This window comes from Ornithorhynchus anatinus, chromosome 8, assembly GCF_004115215.2.
Source record: "Ornithorhynchus anatinus isolate Pmale09 chromosome 8, mOrnAna1.pri.v4, whole genome shotgun sequence".
NCBI lineage: Eukaryota > Metazoa > Chordata > Mammalia > Monotremata > Ornithorhynchidae > Ornithorhynchus > Ornithorhynchus anatinus.
The window spans coordinates 47,597,511-47,619,983 of record NC_041735.1 but is presented as its reverse complement, the minus strand read 5'-3'; the positions used below and the strand labels follow the sequence as shown (position 1 = coordinate 47,619,983).

At 40.3% G+C, this 22,473-nt stretch overlaps 1 protein-coding gene across 5 annotated transcripts in view; it reads left to right on the top strand.

Annotated features, from left to right (window-relative positions):
* Positions 1-22,473, top strand: part of SLC4A7 (solute carrier family 4 member 7) — a 118,358-nt gene that overhangs the window by 63,743 nt on the left and 32,142 nt on the right. For 2 of the 5 annotated variants that reach the window (XM_039912964.1, XM_029070140.2), the window contains exons 3-10: positions 351-497; positions 1,373-1,511; positions 2,650-2,810; positions 4,725-4,913; positions 14,904-15,019; positions 19,375-19,434; positions 20,215-20,372; positions 21,266-21,353. In XM_039912964.1, coding sequence (XP_039768898.1) covers positions 351-497; positions 1,373-1,511; positions 2,650-2,810; positions 4,725-4,913; positions 14,904-15,019; positions 19,375-19,434; positions 20,215-20,372; positions 21,266-21,353 — 1,058 coding nt within the window. Of the gene's footprint in view, positions 1-350; positions 498-1,372; positions 1,512-2,649; positions 2,811-4,724; positions 4,914-7,725; positions 8,092-14,903; positions 15,020-19,374; positions 19,435-20,214; positions 20,373-21,265; positions 21,354-22,473 lie in introns of all 5 variants that reach the window. The other 3 variants (XM_007671044.3, XM_007671043.3, XM_039912965.1) reach the window with 2 other exon arrangements.

The window sequence follows — 22,473 nt, the reverse complement described above, 5'->3', positions numbered from 1 at the left end:
GCCTGCTCTATGATCTTGGGCAAGCCATGTAACTTCTTTGTGCCTCAGTCCCATATCTGCAAAACAGGGATTCAGTACCTGTTCTCCCTTTTACTTTGACTGTGTGCCCCATCTGAGACCTGATTCTCTTCTCTCTCTCCCAGTGCTCAGTACAGTGCTTGGCACATAGTAAGTGCTTAACAAATAGCATGTGCCCCAAGGTCAAACAACAGGCAAGAGCAGAGCCAGGATTAGTATCCAGAGGGAGATGGAGGAGGTTGCTAACAGAGTAAATCCAAATATGTTTGTGGCATTAGTGTGTGCATTTCCTGTAAAGATATTTTTAATGTATCCTTTGACATTCTTGGCAGGTCATCGAGCTGTCTATATTGGTGTGCACGTCCCATTTAGTAAAGAGAATCGTCGACGTCACAAGCACCGTGGACACAAGCATCACCACCGAAGGAAAAAAGATAAAGAATCAGATAGAGAAGATGGGCGCGAATCTCCTTCTTACGGTAAAAGCTAAGTACATATATGGTATAGTAAGATTTCATTTGCATTTATACTAAAAATAGTTTACGGATTATCTGCTTTTTCTTTATCATGTGCATGTTCGGGGAAATGAATTGACATGAGAGTGATTTGTGTTGGAACAGAAAATGAAAAGAGAATAAAAGTTGTATATTCAGTGTTCAAAGACTGAGTAATACAGATAAGCATACGGTGACGAGAAACTTGGGGGAAATTTCTTGAGTCGTTTTTTTCCTATTCCTTCATTAGGTATTTTGAAGTACCTAATGGACCTAATTGACCTAGATATAAAGCCAGAAGCACGGGCATTGATTCTCCCCCTTTTAATAATAATAATGGTATTCGTTAAGTGCTTACTATGTGCCAGGCACTGTACTAAGTGCTGGGGTGGATATAAGCAAATCCAATTGGACACAGTCCCTGTCCCATGTCAGGCTTGCAGTCTCAATTCCCATTTTACAGATGAGTTAACTGAAGTACAGAGAAGTGAAGTGACTTGCTCAAGGTCACACAGCAGACAAGTGGCAGAGACGGGATTAGAACCCATGACCTTCTGACTCCCCAGGCCCTTGCTCTAACCTCTGTGCCATGCGGATTATCTTTACATTCACTCCCACACTCTTTCCCAAAACAGTGGTTTGTCAGTAGGCAAAATGAAAGCCCTGCACAAACTCAAGTTATTTTCTTTTCTTTAGTGCTCTTGTTTATTTCCCTTTCTGTGAAGAGAAAAATATTAAAATCAATTGGGTTTCTATGTAAGAGAAAGCATTCAATTTACTCAGTAGAACTTTTTAAATCTCCCTTAATTGATTTTGGAGAAAAACCAAGATTATTTCTTTCAAATTGTCTTTTTCTCAAGATACACCTTCCCAACGAGTCCAGTTTATCCTTGGTACTGAGGATGATGACGAAGAGCACATTCCCCATGATCTCTTCACCGAAATGGATGAACTCTGTTTCAGGGATGGAGAAGAATATGAATGGAAAGAAACTGCTAGGTAAATCAAAGTTAATAATAATCATGGTGATGTTTGTTAAACATTTACTATATGTCAAGCACTGTATTAAGCCCTGGGGTAGGTAAAAGATAATAGATTTCTTCTAAACCTCATTGGCTTTGCTTGATCTGTACTTAAAATTAAAATGATAGCATGAATTCTGATGATCTAAGTGTTTGTTTTCAAGAGAAGCAGGAAGTTGACTCCTCACTATCACTTATACCTGTGGAAATTATTTCCTTTTGTCAGAAAATTTGTTTCATCTCCATATAATAATAATAATGTTGGTATTTGTTAGGCGCTTACTATGTGCAGAGCACTGTTCTAAGCGCTGGGGTAGATACAGGTAATCAAGTTATTAGAAACAGGTGTACTTCTGATACTGGGCCAATGAGGTATACATCCCCTTCATTCTATTTATCTTGATGATGTCTTGTTTTTGTTTTGTTTTTTTCTGCTTTGCTGTCTGTCTCCCCCGTTTACACTGTGAGTCCGCCATTGTGCGGGGATTGTCTCTATCTGTTGCCGAATTATACATTCCAAGTGCTTAGTACAGTGCTCTGCACATAGTAAGCACTCAATAAATACTACTGAATGAATGAACTAAAGAAGTCCTTACCATCCTCATCATTATCCTCACCATCATTATCATCATCAAAATGGCCTTTTGAGTAGTCAAAATTTGTTCCTCCGTGATTTATAGCAGTTTGACACCTTGAGGGATTAGCCTTTGTTGGAGTAATGGAAGTGATAGTGGCCACTCTTTTGAGTTGTTCATAAAAGCAGGGTACTGGGAAGGGGTGGAGTGATGGGAAGTGGATAGGGAAAGTCATAGGGGTGGTAGTAAGATTGAAGAAGCCAACACCTTGTCCTGTGGTACAAACTTCAGGAACTCGTGATCCTTATCCAAATGGCTGTCATTGCCACTTTCCGCAGTGTAGTAGAAACTGTAGATTTCCTATCTCTCTTGGTCTCCTAAACCTCCAGTTTTGTAAACCCTGGGGACTTTCAGAAACGTAACCCTTGTGGTGGATGAAAGGAATGTATCCTTTGTTCATACAGTCCTAAAATTCATTCCAAAAAAAGTAACTTCAGAACATAAGTGATCATAAGTAAATGTCTCTGTTTTACCTTTCAGGTGGCTAAAATTTGAAGAGGATGTTGAAGATGGTGGTGACAGGTGGAGCAAACCTTACGTGGCAACTCTGTCTTTGCACAGTCTCTTTGAATTAAGAAGTTGTATCTTAAATGGAACAGTCATGCTGGACATGAGAGCAAGTACTCTAGATGAAATAGCAGGTTAAAGCAACTTAAATTATTATTTTGAACCAACTGAGTTAAGGATTCGGATAGCTCAAAGAAAATAATGACTTTAGCAGCGTTCACGTTATCTCTAGAAATATCTTTTAGTTTTTTGTGGGTGAGAATGTTGAAACCCATATTTACTGATGGTTTTTACTTCTACGCTTCAATTCATGCTTTCCATTTCTCCTAAGATAACTAATATTTCTTGCATTTGACCCTTCTTCATCTACCTGTCGCTCATTCCATTTTGCTCTCCTTGAATGAGAAGCAGCGTGGCTCAGTGGAAAGAGCACGGGCTTTGGAGTCAGAGTTCATGGGTTCGAATCCCTGCTCGGCCACTTGTCAGCTGTGTGACTTTGGGCAAGTCACTTAACTTCTCTGTGCCTCAGTTACCTCATCTGTGAAATGGGGATTAAGACTGTGAGCCCCACGTGGGACAACGTGATTCCCCCGTGTCTACCCCAGCGCTTAGAACAGTGCTCGGCACATAGTAAGCACTTAACAAGTACCAACATTATTATTATTATTAATGCCCTCTTCTCTCCACTTTGCCAATGCTTCTGGCATACATGCATCGCCCCTTCATTAGAACTTAACTCCTTAACTTAACTCCATAACTCCATAACTCCATAACTTAACTCCATTCTGTTGCCGACTTGTTCATTCCAAGCGCTTAGTACAGTGCTCTGCACATAGTAAGCGCTCGATAAATACTATTAAATAAATACTATTGAATGAACTACCCAAGTCACATCATCTCTACAACCACCTCAGCCCTCAAGGGTCACCTCATGTATATATTTATTCATGTTGTTATTTTTATCCGTTATTACTGCACTAAGTGAATAGATTTTCTCTTATGTTTGCACGTTGGTCCTATTAGAATGCAGATTCCTTAAAGGCAAAGACCATATGTTTTTGCTGCTTCTCTATTCCTTCTAGAGCTTTTAGTGAGTGTACAAGAATTAGGCCAGAAATAAGTCACTGTTGTAAATTGATGGGTTTAGCTTGGTGAGAGCCTAAAAGCTATTTTGGAGGAAGTTTAGGCCCAGTTGTGACATTATTAGAAAGTTGGGTCCTGACAAGTTTAACAGAAGTTTAAAAGAAGGATGGGTCTGGTGGAAAGAGCATGAACCCGGTAGTCGGAGGACCTGGATTCTAATCCCAGCACTGCCGCTTGTCTGCTGTGTGACTGTGGGTAACTCACTAAACTTCTCTGGGCTTCAGTTTCATCAACTGTAAAACGGTGATTAAGACTGTGAGCCCCATGTGGTACAGGAACTCTTTCCAACCTGATTATCTTGTCCCTATCCCAAACCTTAGTAAAATGCCTGGCACATAGTAAGCCCTTAACACATACCATTAAAAAAAAAAAGGCACTTAAATACCAGAAAACAAACAAACAAACCCCCCCCAGAAATTATGCAACTCTGTGGTGCTTCAATTCTTCCAACATTAAATGGGAATAACTTCTTATCCTTACCCTAGGAATCATTTATATCGATGTCTGTCTCCCCCTGTAGGCTTTAAGTTCTTTGTGGCCAGGGAACGTGTCTTCCAACTCTGTAGCTCTGTACTATCCCAAGTGCTAGTACAGTGTTCTGCACACAGTGAGTGCTCAATAAATACCATTGATTGATTAGGAATAACTGGGGGGATAGAATTTTGAGAAAGTTATGTTTCCTGATCCAGGAAGGAAGGAAAGATAGGCAGTTTTGCAATATGATTTTCTCTGTGAGTGGGAGATGGATAGGAGAAGAGAAGTTAGACTCAGTCACTCTTAGGCATTGCATCACTGTGTTTGTGTTCACCCGTGAGTTCATATTGTCAGTATTTTCAGATTTGCAGTTTTAATTGTACCTGTCTAGAGATAATTCAGCTACTGACTTATTTATTTTCTTATAATAGATATGGTACTGGACAACATGATAGCCTCCGGCCAGTTGGATGAATCCATAAGAGAGAACGTTAGGGAAGCTCTTCTGAAAAGGCATCATCATCAAAACGAGAAAAAGTTCAGTAGTCGGATTCCCCTCGTCCGATCTTTTGCAGACATAGGCAAGAAACATTCTGATCCTCACTTGCTTGAACGGAATGGTGAGATAAGTTGTAGCATCCAGTTCTGCTAACAATTCTATTCTAACAGCCTTCCAAAATGTTCAAAATAACATTTGTGTGTTAACTAGGGGAATGTCAAGAGATAATAGTGGATGAGCCTTTGCTTTTATTTTTTTGTGATATGCATTTTTGAAATATGGTTGCCACGGTTATCTATCTGTCATAGTGATATCATCTCTGATTTTTGTCAACTGGCCTTTCTTTTACAGAATGATTTTAACTACTTAAAAATACTGTCAGTTGTGTTAGCCGTCAAATGTTTTCCACAGATTCAAAATCAATAGACGTAACTTGTTTCAGAAGTGCTCTGGACATAGTAAGCACTCAGTACCATAGTTTGATTGATTTGGTGCTTTTGTGACACTGTGTTTATCCCCAAAGTTTTCTGTAGATAGCTGGTTATGGGAATGTAAGATTGTGAGTTGCTTTGAGTTGTCTTTCCCTTTTTTCTGGAAACTAGTTTATGTTTTAAACCAGTCTCAAAGTTTAGAACTCTCACAGCTAAATCTCTCTTTTTTTTTTCTTATGTGTTCAGCGCTATAGTCTTGGCCCACTTGGTTGTTTTGCCTCATTTTTCATAATTGGTTGTGCTAGGGCAGATGACTTTTAGCAAAGGTCTTGCATTTATGCTGCTTTATCTTCAGGCACAGAGGATTTAGATTAAAGATGTTGGGGCATCCTAAGCATTTCTGCAAAATGGACATGGAGTTAAACTTCAATTTCTTAAACTAGGTTTATTTGGTTTATTGGGGAATGGACTTTATACAAGGTATGTATTCACATCAGTCATTCAATATAAGTGATCATCCATCTTAGTCAAGCATAAGGTAAATGTATGTAATTTCACCATTGAATACACGTCGTTCAATTTCAAGTAGAAATTCTAACTACTCAAGCAGTTTGCATTGCCTTTTACTCCTCCTTTTGATCTTTACCTTCTCACAGAGTTTCCCAGGTTCACATGTTCTGTGTGTCAACCACTGGAGACAAAACAATTGGTGAGTTAGTTGATTTATAATAAGGATCCTGATTAATGATCATCACCTTAAAAACAGAGCAACTGGGGTTCCTAATCTGCCAAATCCCTACTGTAGTCTTCTGTTTAAATAGTAGTGTTTTTTAAGTATTGGTGCAAATGTTGTGTAGCTCTTACAGCCATTTTTTTTTTAAACAAACTCCTTTATACCTCTGTTGGTAATGTATCATTTTGGCCCTACATCCCTTGCATATTCCATTTCCATTGACGTAGGGGACTCTGAAGCACACAAGACAAAGGTTACTCTTAAAGTTCTCTCATAGCATGGAAGCTAGCCAGCTGTGGAATTTAGTTCTGTGACAAGGCACTACCTGGATTGGTTAGTGTTACTTCTAGTATTGGTTTTTAGAGCCATGTGCTCAAGTGATTCTTAGAGGGAACCTGGGTTCCAGCATCCCAAGATACTTTGCAATACTATCAATCCGCTTCTCCAGAGGTAGGCAAAAGATGACCCCAGAAGATTGTTGTGGAAGACCCCTGCTTGGGCTAGGCTGGGCTCCAGGGTTCCATAGGTCCTGTGAGCACGAAGTGAACTAGGCTGGCCTTGGGTAGGCTTCCAGTGCCTCACCGGTGTTCCACGGCTGCCTAATTTCTGACTTTGGGAGCTACCGTCTGGAGATGGTAGGGCTTGGGCCTGGAAGTGGGCCCAGGCTGAATCATTACGAGACCTCCTCTGAGAGGGCACTGCTGCACACATTTGGTATTTCTGCATTTGTTGCCCCTAGAAAGACCACAGCCCTTTCTAGCAGCCAGAGGACTAAGAGCATGGGAATGGCAGTGCTTCTCAGAAGTGAGTTTGACACCACGCTCAGGTTGGACTGTGGCCAAATTAGGCATGGATTGGGAACTAGAGCAGGATGGAGATTTCTAACCCCTGCAAAACTTTACAATAGGCTTTGTGTGTGTGTTTTTTTCCTCCCCAAGAAGCCATGTCTTGCTTAGGGGAGGATGTGATTCAGGGGCTTTAATTTGGTAGGTTCATTAAGGTGATACATTTTAATATATAACTTGAGTAATGAGACTAGCTTTTCATTTACATCTTTGGTCATTAATACATTTTAAAACTTCTAGCCTAATTAGTGTTACTAAATCTCAGGTCGAAATTCTTTCTCCTTTTTAAAAATTTTGCTTTGAGGTGTTCTCCACTAGGTATAGTCAATAACTAAAGTTAGACAGCATTGATTTTTAATTTAGTAACTGTTAAAAGGTGGAGGCAATGTGTATTTCATTGTGAAAGACAGTATACTATAGACACTTTATTCAACGTAGGACTTGTACACTGAATCCCGATTTTAATGCTGGTAAGTCTCTTGGGGGCTGATTTTTGAAACATTTTCTTTGCAGTATGATACTTGCGCAATGTTGTCAATTTAAGTTGTTAATTGCATTTAAATAGTGGCAACTTTATTCTGGTGGTGTGTGTTTTTAAAAGCTGGGGATGGATGAACTTTGTCTTTTTCTTTGATACTAAATTTTGATTATAGTTTTTCAACATCCATCGTTTTCTTTTCTCCTCATCTTCAGAGTACTAACATCTACTGGTCAGGGTACCACATTTACAGTGCGCTACTAACTTCCTCACATCTAAGCTCCAGTTTGCCTTGCTTAACTCTCACCGGCATGCATTTGAAATTCTGGTCCCTTAAGAAGCTTGCCATTTACAGTGTAAATTGTAGATGGATAATTGTGGTGCTTCCATTTGTTTGCCCTTCTGCTCTAAACTTGATTGTGTTTCATTTATTTGTTTTACTTCAGGGGAAGGCCTTTCAGCCTCCCGCCACTCTTTGCGGACAGGCCTCTCTGCTTCCAACCTTTCTCTGAGAGGAGAATCACCTTTGTCCCTTCTCAGCCACCTTATTCCTTCTTCAAGAGCTGGGACCCCGGCAGGCTCCAGGTGTACAACCCCAGTACCCACCCCTCAAAACAGCCCACCTGCCAGTCCTAGCGTCGGCCGCCTGGCCTCCACCAGTTCCCAGCAGAGTCAGCATCAGGCCCCAGAACTTCTGGTTTCACCTGCCAGTGATGATATTCCCACAGTAGTAATTCATCCACCCGAGGAGGACTTAGAAGCACAGGAAGGCCAGGAGCAGAAGAAAGAGGATAATGTTGACATGACACCAGGCAACTATCCAAATTCTCCATGTGTGGTGCTTTCTGCTTCTGGATCACTTGCCCTGAAATGTTTTTCAGCACTCAGCTTGGGCTTATTTGAATAGTGCTTTTAATTTATTTTGACCTCTGCATGCTTTTTTTGCCTTGTGCTGTGATTTTCTTTTTGCCACCATAGTAGGATTCAGATGTCCCAGAAGAATTAACACAGAAGTTTTAAACTCATCTTTAAAATGTTAAAATGGAATATTTTAAACCCAGACACCAAGAGGTGGAGTGTTTTTACAGTCTTTCCCTTTTGACTCAGAGGAACCTTATTTTCCTAAGTGGAGAAATTTCTCATATGTTGAAAGTTAAAATCCATTTTGGCAAGATCAGGATTTGGCCGCCTTTTCCCTCTTCTAGATTCATTTCTATGCAGGTATTTGTAGAAAATACTGATTTGTGCTGAAGACATTTATATCATAGTTGACTCCTCGAGGAAGGTAAGGCAGGCAGGGGCACTTTGACATTTGGCCAATAGGCACCCTGCTTCAGCCTTCAGGGAAGTGAATAATAGTGATGGTATTAAGCGCTTACCATGTGCTAGGCACTGTACTAAGTGCTGGGGTGGTTACAAGCAAATCGGGTTGGACACATTCCCTATTCCACAGAGGGCTCGCAGTCTTAATCCCCATTTTATAGATGAGGTAACTGAGGTACAGAGAAGTGAAGTGACTTGCCCAAGGCCACACAGCAGACAAGTGACGGAGCCGGGATTAGAACCTGTGACCTCCTGACTTCCAGGCCCTTGTTCTATCCACTATGCCACTCTGCTTCCCACAGATTCCCTTTGTTACCCCAGTGTACCTCCCCCCATACCGTTTCACCTCTCAATCTTTACTGCAGTGTGGTCCTGGTTCCAGACTGGAAATACTGTTGGTGAAGAAGCATGTATTTGAAGGAAGGAATTGCCTGCGTGCTCCAAGGGAGGGGACAAATAGTTCTGAAAGTTCCTCAGAGCTTCCACTTGCTATAACCTATTAGGACCTGAATCTGGCCCTACAAGCAAGCTGTGTTTTCCACATTTTCAAATTAAGAAGATTGAGTTGTTATATAACTACTGAAAGTCATTGTCAGGCCCAGAGCCATTGTCATACCCTGGAATAGAACACAGATATCTTAACCCCTAATCCAGATTGTCTTCATTCTGAATTTACTATGAGGCTGGCAGGATCAGGCTTCTTTTAGCTAATGCCAGTACTGTATTGGTGCACGTTAGTCGGGGGAAAAAAATATTTTGAGAGCCAAGGGTGGAGAATTGAAGTATTAGAAGTGACTAGAACATCTGGGAATAATGGTTTGGATTACGGGGAGTTGAGTTGTCCTGAGAAACTCTTTGAAAACCTGTCATATACTCATGAATCCAAATTAGAAAAAGAGTATGCTCTTTTGAAAGGGCCAGAGAGGTGTATTGTTTCACAAGGGAATAAAGTTGAACATTAGAAAGTATGCCTAAATTCAGGTTATCCAAAGAAGAACTGACACAAATTCCTGCTTGGAGTGATCTTTAAATGTTCCCCTATTTTTTTTTAAATGGAAAATGTCATTTTCAAAATAAACTGTCTCTGGAAAGTTTAGCAGTAGGGGAAAAATGATAATGGGGTTGAACCATGGGAGCATGACCTAATTCTTTTCTTTTTTTTCATCAAGAAAAACATTCAGTTCATCTCTCCTACTCCTCAGGAACCTCCAATGGCTGCATCTCTGCACCAACAGAAACTCCTTATCATTGTTTTAAAGCACTCAATCAGCTCGCCCCACCTTACCTCACTTCACTAATCATCTACTACAGCCCAGCCCGCACATTCCACTTCTCTAGCCCCAGTTTACTCATTGTGCCCTAATCTCGAGTATCTCACTACCGACCCCTTCTCCACATCAACCCCCTAGCCTGGAACTCCCTTCCCCTCCATATTTGCCATATGATCACTCTCTCCACTTTAAGAGCATTACTTAAGGTCACATCTCCTCCAAGAGGCCTTCCCTAATTAAGCCCTCTTTTCCCCTTCTCGCTCTTCCTTCTGCATCTGTTACCTCAATCTATTACCTTCAGATACTTGATACTCTCCCCAACCCCACAACACTTATATACATGTCTCTAAATTATATATTATATACATATATACATTATTCATATTAATGTCTGTCAACCCCTCTAGACTGTAAACTCATTATGGGCAGGGAACATGTCTGCTGAGTCTGTTGTACTGTACTCTCCCTAGCGCTTAGTCATATAATCCTCTGGGCATAATAAGCACTCAAGTTAATCGAGTTGGACATAGTCTCTGTCCCACATGGGACTCACAGTCTTAAATAGGAGGCAGAACAGGTATTTAATACCCATTTTACAGTTGAGGAAACTGAGGCACAGAGAATTTAAGTGACTAGGAGCAGTGTGGCTGAGTGAATAGAGCACAGGCTTGGGAGTCAGAAGGACCTGGGTTCTAGTCCCAGTTCCACCATGACTGCTGGGTGACCATGGGCGAGTAGCTTAACATCTCTGTGCCTTAGTTACCTCATCTATAAAATGGGAATGAAGAGTGTGAGCCTCATGTGGGACAGGGACAGTGTCCAACCTGATTAACTTGTATCTACCAGTACCAAGAACATTGCTTGACACATAGTAAGCGCTTAACAAGTACTATAATTAGTATTAGTTGTCCAAGGTTACATGGGCAGAGTTGATATTAGAACCCAAATTCTCTGACTCCCGGTCCCATGATCTTAGCACTAGGCCAAGCAGCTTCACCCATCGCAGTGGGTAAGAACAGTTAAAAAAAACTGTTAAAGTTTAAACTGTTAAACTTTAATTGGAGTTAAAGAACTCCAGAAAGTAATTTTTAAAATAGGGATTTTGAGTTGTACCTTGAAAGAATAAGAATATAACATAGGGAATTCATGGTAGTGTAATTATGAATTTTTGTAGCTGTTGTAAAGGTGACAACTATGCGGCCCCCCTCCTCTATGCCTTCTGACACCTATGGTCTGGGGGAAATGATGACATTAATGGTCTCATGAATGCTCTCTCTCTGAGGTCTTGGAATACTTGCATTTCCAACTCAGAGGCTGCAGAATTCCCATCCTGCTTGGAAGCAAGGAATTGGCCAACACCCTAAAGAGACCTACCCCCAGGGAGTGTTATTGAGCGCTGTTTCTGTGCAGAGCACTGTACTAAGCACTTGGGCAAATAGAATACAACAGAATTAGCAGACAAGTTCCCTGCCCAGAACGAGTTTACTTTAACCCTTCCCCTGCTCCACACCCTTTCCCCTTTACAGATCCTGGGATTAGGATTAGAGATTAGGGATCCTGGCCATGTGGGAAGTGACCTCTTAGAGAGGCTCCCACAGTTCAGCTGGGAGCAGTCGTAGGAGTATCAAACTGTTGAGGGGAAGAGCAGGCTCCGTGAGACCTCCCACCAAGATGTCTGACTTTTCTGGCTGTAGTTGTGCCACTAGGCATGTGACAAGAAAGGTTTGGAAATAGAGACAGATACCCATGAGCTCTAGAGTTCGTTTGTTGTCAAGAGCTAAATGGTCCTGCTTCAGTGGTTCCAGAGCAGCTCCCGAGTGTGTGCTTCGTCTTTACTTAAAATGGTCATTTACCAGGGTAAAATGAACGGGGGGGGATATACTCAGTAGTAGAAAAAAGCACAAGTCTCTTCATTATTCATTACAGAGGGGAAAGCACTGTTCATTTTTTTTTTTAAAGCTTGTTTTTTTTGGGATTTTTTTTGAGGTGGGGTGGGGTTGGGGCTGGGGGGAAGGACCAGGTAGGCTTAGCTAGCCTGCCTATCCCCTTAGAGCCAGGCCAAAAGTGGTTTTTTTTTTGGTTTTTCCAGGTAAGAGGGGAGCCATAATATTTATCTAATTGAGGGAGTGGGTTCTTGCTCCAGTTATTGAGGAAATGGGTTTTTGATTGTCCCAGAGTCTCACTCACCTTCTGTTATATTACAGCCAAGAGCTTTGCCCCATCCCAGGTAAGGAAGCTCCTGGCCACAGCAGTGGTTGGAGTCTTTATCCCCTGTCACCCTCTCTCAACTGGCCAAGAAAAGGAGTGGATTTTTTCCTTTCTTCCCCTACTTGTCTTCCCTCCCGCTCCTATGCACACGCCATTCTTCAGTGGGATTCGTTGCACAGCTCCCCAGCTGTGACTGTAGCAGATTCCGATCCCTCTGGGTGATGGGGGAGGCAATTTCGTCCCCTTTTCAAAAGCTACAACTGGCCTGTGTGCCCCTCCACATCCCATGCCTGGCCCTCCACATACCAGCATGCCTCTCCTCTTGGGCAGCAGCCATTCTCCGCTCATCCATTCAGTCATATTTATTGAGTGCTTACTGTGTGCAGAGCACTGTACTAAGGACCTGGGAGAGTACAATATAATAGACACATTTCCTGCCCACAACAAGCTTACAGTCTGGGGGGGGGCATTTACAGTCTGAGACCACTGCAGCCTTGGGTCCCCCCCAGTGGTGCCACATCTGCCCCTTCTCCCAGGCTGGCAACAGCAGGCCCAGGCTACCACTCTCACTGTATCTACCAACAGTAGCTGCTGGAGATCCAAGGTATCTTTTCCGGGCCCACCTGCCTCCCCCTGCATCCTGTCTTTCATTTTCCTGAATTGATGGCTTCCCCAAATGTCCTTCATCCCGGAAACTCCATTGTAAAACTAATTTCTACTCACAACAAAAAGTTGGGACTCATGAACGGAAGAGAAGTCCTGAAAATTAAGTATCCTAAACCAAGATAAATCCCACCTCTGAAGAAAGTTGGGAGTACTGGATTCAGATAAAATATAGCTGTTATGGTTAGGTTTGTCCTACTGGGCTGCACCTGCTTTAAATAGATCCATCTCAAGCACAGTGTCTTCCCTGAGATTTTTGGCTCCCAGTAACATCTATTGAACTTGAATGTGCTCCAAAACAGGTTTTATAGTGTTACAGAGGTGTATTATTTTTGTTGTTGCTGTTTTTAAATGGAATTGAATTGTTTTCTACTTGCCAGGCATTGTCCGAAGCACAGGGGTAGAAACAAGCTTATCAAGTTGGACAGAGTCCATGTCCCACGTGGGGCTCATAGTCTTAATCTCCATTTCACAGATGAGGGAAGAGAGGTGCAGAAAAGCTAAGTAACTTGCCCAAGGTCACATGGTAGACAAGTGGCAGAACCGGGTTTAGAATCCAGGTTCTCTGACTTCCAGAACCATACTCTTTCCTCTAGGCCATACTGCTTTTTGTTTTATTTTTCATCTACTTTCACTGTTCAACACCTTTACTGCGGATATTCTGAGAAGTCACTCAAAGATTTCTTCATTCTAGTGGTACTTATTGAGCATTTACTGGGTACAGAGCACTGTCCAAGCTCTGCACCATCCAAGAGAGTACATTTAAACATATTTTTTTGATGAAAAATCCTTTTGGGGTAACTCAAAATCAACATAAATATTTTGTTTATTTTGCAAAAAAAAGGAAAATTAATTTTAATGAAAAGATGTATCATTTAGAAGAATTTCATTAAAGAAAATATAGAAAATATTATTGATAAATTGATTTTATAGCCTGTTCCATCCTAAAGTAATAAGAAGGATATTTCCTTGTTTTAGTATTAATAAGATGGGAATATTTAGTAATGGAAAATTACTAAATTACTAACAGAAAATTCAAGTTCATGTGTTGTATTTATTTAGATTTTACAATATTTGATAGTTGTCAGTTTTGGAGTAACTCACCGTAGTATTTATATTATATCTTATTTTAAATTGGACAGTACTGTTAAAATGAGATCTTATATAAACTTATGTAATGGAGTAAAAGGTTCTTTGTTGCTCTTAATGTTAAAAATACAATAACTTCCTGATATAAAGGAAAAGGCGTTAGTTACAAATGCTTTTAATATCTAGGTGTAATTTACATTTAAAAGTTCCATTTAGAAAATCAAGGATTTAGTTGAAAAGATTTTGGATTAAACTGATAACTTTTGAAGAGAAACATTTTGTAAATTAAAAATATTCAGTGTAGCTACAAATGAGGTTGGCTTTCTTGGATTCCCAAGGGTGAGATAGATGCTTTGTGGGATTTTGCAGGCCAAAAATGTTCGTTACACACACATGCCCACCCCCTTCCCACCACTGAATGAAGATTAATGTTCGTTTTTCTCACTAATTCCATGTTTTCGAATTTATAGCCTTCAGAATAAGGGAAAATTTTCAGCTCTTGGTTTGAAAGCATCCTTTTGAATATCAGAGTGTTGACAGTTAATTTTCAAAGGGAGGCCCACTTCCGTATAGTTCCCTGCTTAAGTTGAAAATCTAATATAAAACTCTGAAAGAGGTGAATGGTATATTCAAATTCAACACTGAGTTAATCATATTAAACAAAGTTAAGCTTCCATTTCGTGGGATTATATTTGTCTATTCTTTAATGTTCAGGTATATAGATCTTATAATTTTTGTTTTCGTAGCAATAATATTTTGAATCATTCTTTTCATTTACATTTTCAGTCTTCCCAAGTTATCCCCTTGCCCACGTCCTTTTTCTCCTTGTTTAGATTTTGCACATAGCACCAAACATTTAGGAAATTGTACTATTTCCAGTACTTTTTAAAAATTTTATTCAAGATTCAAATAAGACTGCTGTGTTGCTTTTATCATACTAATACAAGCCACTGTGTTGACTTGCACATTTGCTTTTAGCAAACCATCACTTTCAAGGTAATAAGCACAGCACTATTGCATGGTCTGCTTTCTCTATACCATTTTGAATGTGTACCTGTTTTTATATGTAGGTATTCTGGCATCTCCACAATCAGCACCTGGAAATTTAGACATTAGCAAAGGTGGAGAAGTTAAAGGTAATGGAAGTGGAGGAAGCCGAGAAAATAGCACAGTTGACTTCAGCAAGGTAATTGTATCATTAAGTACTATTCTCCACAGGTAACTAAATATTTAAGTAGATGATGCGAATTGGATAATGTGAAGTATTTTCCTGGAGGGAAACCTTCAAGCCATATTGTTTCATGTGATTTTTATCCCCCGAAATCTGAATTTGTGGCTTATAAATCCCTTTAATTTCAAGAATTTTGAGTCCTTGCTTTGAAACTCTAATGCCTTGACAAAGGTAGACAGGTTGGGTGAAATTTAAGAGTGCTCATCAACCCTGGGTTTGTCAGGATTAATTCTTAAATAAGTCTCCTTAGAAGGAGAAGGAGGGTGAACCAGATTAGGGCTCACAAGAATTCTTAACCAATCATGAGATCTTGGAGAGATGGGGTGCTAGGGTGCTTTGTCGAAAAAACAAGATTTGGGTAGAGCTACAGCTAGAAAATTCCCTTTATGGATTCAGAATACTGAAGCTGGGTGCTGCAAAAGGAGCTGTAAATTATAGCTGAAATAGACAGGAGACAGGATGAAAAGTAAGGGAGGGACTGTTGTAGGGGAGGAGGTCGTTCCCCTCTAAGAGCTGGGCTGATCAGGTTATAGTCAGTGTTGCCCATGATTTATGCAGGAACACTCTAGGTGACAGACTAAACCCTCTGTGTTGTTTATTAGGTGGGGAGGTAAATGGGAGTGGATTGAGTCACCTCACCAGATTGGGAGAAAAGTTCATACCCTCTACTAACCCAAAGCCTAGGAATCCCTGGAATTGCCCACATTGGATAAACTCCCTCTTGACCCACTTGTGTGGAGACGGATGCTATGAAGCTTGTGGTGCTGGCCGAAAGAAATAGGAAGCTAAAAGTGTGTGTGTGTGTGTGTGTGTGTGTTGGGGCGGGGAGGGGGAGTCTCTTTGGGAGGACCTGTCCCTAAACATGAAAAAGACACATGTTTTTTGTGCCTTTCAAATCCTCTCTGAAAGAGACTGTGGTCACAGCTGCTGGTTGCAAGTCACAGAATCATTACTCATTTGGTTTATACAGACAAGGTTACATAAGTGATATAAAGTTTCTATCTATACCTGCCTATAGGTATATTATGCAACTCAGGTCGGCATTGAACTACAGTGATTTGTTTTGGAGCCACCACCACTAGAAACTTAATTCTGGGAATCATGTTACAACATGAGTGAATCTGTCTGTCTTGGGCTGTAATGTACTCTCAGAATTAGTCTTGTGTTGTCAGTAATATCTGGAATGTCAGTGGGAAGCATAGCACTTCTCCCTGGGGAGGTAAAGGCATGGCTCTCCCAACACCCTCTTCAACTATCATTATGTTTGTAGGAAACAGTTTGTTTGTGAGAGAGGAAATTACCTGGGAGGATTGTACTAGTTATTAAAATCATTTTTCTTGTAGTCATCTCTCAACATTATTTAAAACATATTTTAGGGTGAAATATTTTTGAAAATCATTTGTCTAATGGCATGATTTTGTGAGTATTTTGTGTAGCTTGGCTTCCTTAAACCTTTGAATTACCTGACAGTTCTAAAATGCTACTTGTTAAAAAAAAGAAAAAGGATTTGAAAGGCAATGCTCAGCTTAAGAGATTTTGATTTGACAAATGGAATTTAATAAAACTTCTAAATTTACACCCTGTTCGGCTTTACAGCACAGCATATTTTTTAAAAAAAATTACAGTCCTGGTTCCTTTTTGGCACTGGCTCCCGTGGAGCAGGCAAGTGCGCTTTTATTTCCTCCTAAACGCTTAGAACAGTGTTCTGCATGGTGTAAGTGCTCAGTGAATGCTATTGATTGACTGGGAGGGAGGCCATGGAAAAATATTTAAATAATTTAAATAGATGCGGTGGGGAGGATCGAGTAGATAGTTGAGAGGGCAGGGAGGGGGAAACACCAATTGCAGAGTTGCAGTTGAGAGTTGCAGGGAGTGTTGACATCGCCAATTTGTTTCTCATGAAGTAAAAGTCGGCTACTCTGTTTTGGGTAAGTCTAGTAAATATTTGGGTAATATTGGTAAAAATGCTCCTTGAAGGCAGAGATCGGGTTTACTTACTCTGTCATACTCTCCCAGTTGCTCAGTACAGTCCTCTGCACAGAGTAAGCACTAAGGAGATACTGTTGATTGGTTAATTAAAAATAAGGTGTCTTGCCTTCAAGCTCCGTTAATAAAAAATGGTTCTGACAACCACATTTCGGGAATAATTCAGTTTTTAAGAGCCAACTAGGTATATATCCAAGGATTTCTCATGATGGCAATACATATTTTAACTTGTATTCACAAAAATTTCAAAAAGCTGAGCCTAAAGATCATCAACTGCTACTTTGTAAAACAGGTTTTGTGATCTGATACTCCCTAACTTTGCCATGCTATATATTGTACTCTCCCAAGTGCTTAGTACAGTGCCCTACACACAGTAGCGCTCAATAAATGCTGTTGATTGATACTGACTCTACCAAGTGCTTGGGAGAGTTCTGCACAACACTATAACAGACACATTCCCTACCCACAATGAGCTTACAGTTTAGGGGGGAGACAGACATTAATATAAATGAAATTACAGATATGTATATAATTGCTATGGGGCTGGGGGTGGGGTGCTGAATAAAGGGAGCAAATCAGGGTGACAAAGAAGGGAGTAGCAAAAAGAGGAAATGAGAGTTTGGTCAGGGAAGGTATCTTGGAGGAGATATGCCTTCAATAAGGATTTGAAGTTGGGGAGAGTAATTGTTTCTTGGATATGAAAAGGGAGGGAGTTCCAAGCCAAAGGCAGGATGAGGGCAGAATTTTGTAGTGATAGATGAGATTGAGGTATAGTGAATAGAGGAGAAAAATGTGTGGGCAGGGTTGTAGTAGGAGAGTAGTAAAGTAGTAGGGAACAAAGTGATTGAGTGATTTACAGCCAATCGTAAGGAGTTTCTTTTTGATGTGAAGGTGGGTGGGCAACCACTGGAGGTTCTTGAGGAGTGGTGAAACATGGAAAGAATGTATCTGTAGAAAAATGATCCAGGCAACAGAATGAAGTATGACCTGGTGTGGGGGGAGAGAGGAGGCAGGGAGGGCAACAAGGAGGCGGATACAATGATGAAGGCAGGATCGGATAAGTGTATCCACCCGGTAGCAGTTTGGATGGAGAGAAAAGGGTAGATTTTAGCAATTATGTGTAGGTCGAACTGACGGGATTTAGTAATAGATTGAATATGTGGGTTGAATGAGAGAGAGAAGTCAAGGATTATGCCAAGGTTATGGGCTAGTGAGACAGGAAGGATGGTGGTGCTGTCTACAGTGAGGGGGAGGACAGGGTTTGGGTGGGAAGAAACAAAGTTCTATTTTGGACATGTTAAATTTGAGGTGACGGTAAGACATCCAAGTAGAAATGTTTGGAAGGCAAGAGGAAATGCAAAAATGCAGAGAGGGTGAGAGATTGGGGCTGGAGATGTAGATTTGGAATCATTTATCTAAGAAGAGGTAGTTGAAGCCATGGGAGCAGAAGAGTTCTCCAAGGGAATGGGTGTAGGATGGAGAATAGAAGGGGACCCAGAATGGAACCTTGAGGGGCTCCTGCAGTTAAGAGGTAGGAGGCAGAGAAAGGGCCCATGAAAGAGAGTGAGAATGAACAGCTAGAGAGGTAGGAGGAGAACCAGCAGAGGACAGTGTCAAAGAAGTCAAAGTTAGGTAATGTTTCAGAAGAAGGGGGTGGTGTCCAGGACAGTGTCAAAGGCAGCTGAGAAGTTAAGGAGGATTATGATGGAACAAGAAGGAATTGGCTGAATCCAGCAAGAAGGAGATCATCTGTAGTCTTTGAGAGAGTGGCTTCTTTGGAGTTAAGGGACGAAAGCCAGATTGGAGGGGTTCAAGGAGAAAATTGGAGGAGAGGAATTGGAGACAGTGGGTGTAGACAACTCACTCAAAGTGTTTGGAGAGGAATGTAGGAGGGAGATGGGGCAAAAACTGAAGGGAACCATAGGATCAGAAAGCTTTTGTTTGTTTTTTTGCTTTTGCTTTTTAGGATAGGGAAGATATGAACATACTTGAAAGCAATGGGGAAGAAGCCATTGGAGAATGAACAGTTGGAAGATGGCAGTCAGGGAGGGAAGAAGAGAAGGGGGTCAAGTGTTTGATAAGATGCAAAGGGATGGGGTCAGATAAACGGGTGGAAGTGGGTCGATTGATGAATGCTTCTCCACTTTAAGATGGTTAGATGCTAGTCTGCTATTTATGGCATATGGAGAAACGTTCTTCACAAATCAGTTCATTATAGTTCCCAATTAACCAAGAAGCACCATTTATTCTTTCTCCTCTGTCATGATCTTAATATTTTGCTTGGCCTATTCCTTGTGTATTCCTCCTTGTCTCTTATTGGGCAGGAGTCTACCTCTTGGCACTGTAGTTGTGGCACACTGGGTGTGGGACTCAAGAGGCCCGCTGTAAGTGGTGTTTTTTAGTTTTTTTGGTTTGTTTTTTTTTTAATAGCTAGCCATGTGCGTGGTTGTATGGTGCCTTTTGTGAAACTCAACAAGTTCAACTGCTGCATCACTTTTGTAACTTTCCTCTGTAATTATACACAGAAAAGTGATATTTCTTGTGAAGAACACTTAACCACCATTGGTTTTGGCTCCTGAATGAAAATTGTGAGCAGTTTTCCTTTTCCCTCACTCCCACCCTCTCAACTCCGAGAGGAAAGAGGAAGAATCAAAAAATGCTTTGAGATCCTTGAAGAAACGTACTGTGCAAATTTAGATTGTTTTCCTCAGAAAAGAAAACAAATTTTTAAATGAACGATTTCGAGAAACTGTGTATAATTTCATGAGCCATCCTTAGTTGTGCTTTCATTGTTCAACAACACATACTCAACAGAAAAATATTTCTGTCCTTTCAAATAAGCTTGAGTCATTATTACCGTATTGATTTGAAATATCCTGTATCATTACTATTTGTGGCATTACTAGGCTCTTGAAGTAATTATATAGTTGAAAATTTAAAGTAATGGTTGACAGACATATTTTATTTGCATTTCATATTTGTCTTTCTGGTTCCTGTGTATGTATGAAAATTTTGGTATAGTGTTGATTTTTTTTCTTCCATCAAATCACAAGTTTTCAATAATAAATGGTTTTCAAAGAAATTTTTCCTTCCCACCCTGCTTGCCTTTCTTGTGCACCTTCTTAAAATACAAAAATTTGTACTTTTTTTCATTTTTCTAATAGGTTGACATGAACTTCATGAGGAAAATACCTACGGGGGCTGAGGCATCAAATGTTTTGGTGGGAGAAGTAGATTTTTTGGAAAGACCTATCATTGCATTTGTGCGGCTAGCTCCTGCTGTCCTTCTCTCAGGACTGACTGAAGTCCCGGTCCCAACAAGGTAAAGAAGCTTTCAAAATAGGCCATGAAATAAAATTATTTTGTTTCATTTCCCATTAGGTTGTCAATTTCTTGAGAGCAGGGACCAAGTCTCTTACTTATGTAACTCAGCATTTAGTAAAACTTACTTTATGCCTAACATCTAGTATAGTATTCTTCACACAGAGTGCTCAAAACATTTTATCACCTGAGAATGTGCCCAAGGTCAGTTCTACCATGTTACCTGAGACCCTTGGCTGGGTCAAACCAGACCCAAAAATCCTTGGGACAATGATCTAATTTCTTTCCAGACCATTTTCTTTCTCCCAAATTAATATTAAATTGAAAGTTGGTTTTGGAATTATGGTCTTTCAGGCCCTTTTACTTCAGTTAAACCCCCTACTTTTCAGCCACTCTCTACCACACAGATCTATGCTTGAGGGCAAAGTCATTCCATCGATTTTCAGATTAGGAGGTTTTTTTTTGCTTGTACCAAAGGATAAGAATCTTACCACTATCTTTGGAAAATCTCTGAAGTATTTTTTGCTATGTCCTTTGGCAAAATTTTGTGAGCCTTCTTTTGTCATGTTTTGGGGAGCTGCTGGCATGGCCTAGTGGCAAGGATAGGATTTGAGGTTTAGGAGACACAGGTTCTAATCTCAGCTCTGCCTTTGGCCTGATGTGTGAGTTGGGTAAGTCACTCAGTACCTTCTTTCCTTATCTGTAAAATGGAGATGATACTCTACTTTTTAGATTGTAAGCCCTATCCGGAACAAGGTCTGTGTCTGATATGGTTATTTTGTATCTAACACAAAGCTTATCACAGTGCTTTTACGTATAGTAAGTGTGAAATAAGTAGCCTGGTTATTAATAAATATAATTTCTATGCATTATTGTGTCTTGATTTTTCCATAGGTTCTTATTTCTGTTGCTGGGCCCAGCAGGCAAAGCACCACAGTACCATGAAATTGGAAGATCAATAGCTACTCTCATGACTGATGAGGTGATTGAAATGTATTAAAATCTCATTGTTTGAAAAAATCAAATATAGAATTTGCATGTAATGTGTATTCACTGTATTCGTGTGAGAGATTGTATCCCCCATTTTTGGAGTAGGGAAACAGAGACTTAAAAGCAAGAAAAAATTTACCCCGGGGTTTTGTATCCAGGCAGAAAAAGAGCCAGGAATAAAATGTACCCCTATTCCTATTCTCTATCCATAGAGCAAATTGCCTTTTTCATTTTACCTTTCATCTGAGGATCTTCAAAGCAAATCCAACCATGTTAATCTTCTGTCATCTCTGAAAGCAGGTTTAGTTTGTATGGGCCCCTGCCCAAGTGAAGACACAGGGAAGTTATGGGATTTTCCCCAAGTTAGGTAAGCCTCTGCTTCATTTGAGAGTAGTGATTCAAACCATTGGATTGCTTCTCATTACTTGTTGATGATTAAGTAATTCAGAAACTCAACACATTTTATCAAAAAATAAAACTGGGTAATAGCCTGCTAAATAAGTGCTACTCAAATGTGCATCAGTAAGAATTTCTTTCACTTTTTTGAAGGATACTTTAGAAGGGAATGATTCAGGATTTGTGATCAAGCTGCGTATTCTGTGTCATACTGATATATCATTAGCCCTAAGACTCAAAACCTTCAATGAGTTCTCAGTATCATCCAACAGAATTGAGCCAAATCTTGAATAGATAGTCATTTATCTTGAGTGTAAATGGTTGGGTGGAATTTTTTAAACAGTTCTTTAAATCTACACTCTTGCTTCCTCACTAATTTTATTAGACCTTTTTTGTTTCTAAGGCAGTTTTCAGCCACAAAGCAGGGAGCTGTAGGGTTTGTAAAAGGCTTGCCGCAGAATGTGAAATTACTTTATAAACTTTGCAAGTTGGGTTTTTAAGTTGGATATTGCAGTTCTTCAGGCATCTTTATTTTAGATGTGAAATGAAGCACATCTTTCAAAAATATAACTTTTTCAAGATGAATATAATATTTTTGTAGTGATTCACCCACATTTTGGAGAAAGTGGAAATTGAACTACATATGTATGCTTATATGTTGTTTTTTGCCCCAGAGTTTTTAATGTATATAAATTTACACATTCTTCAAAAACCAG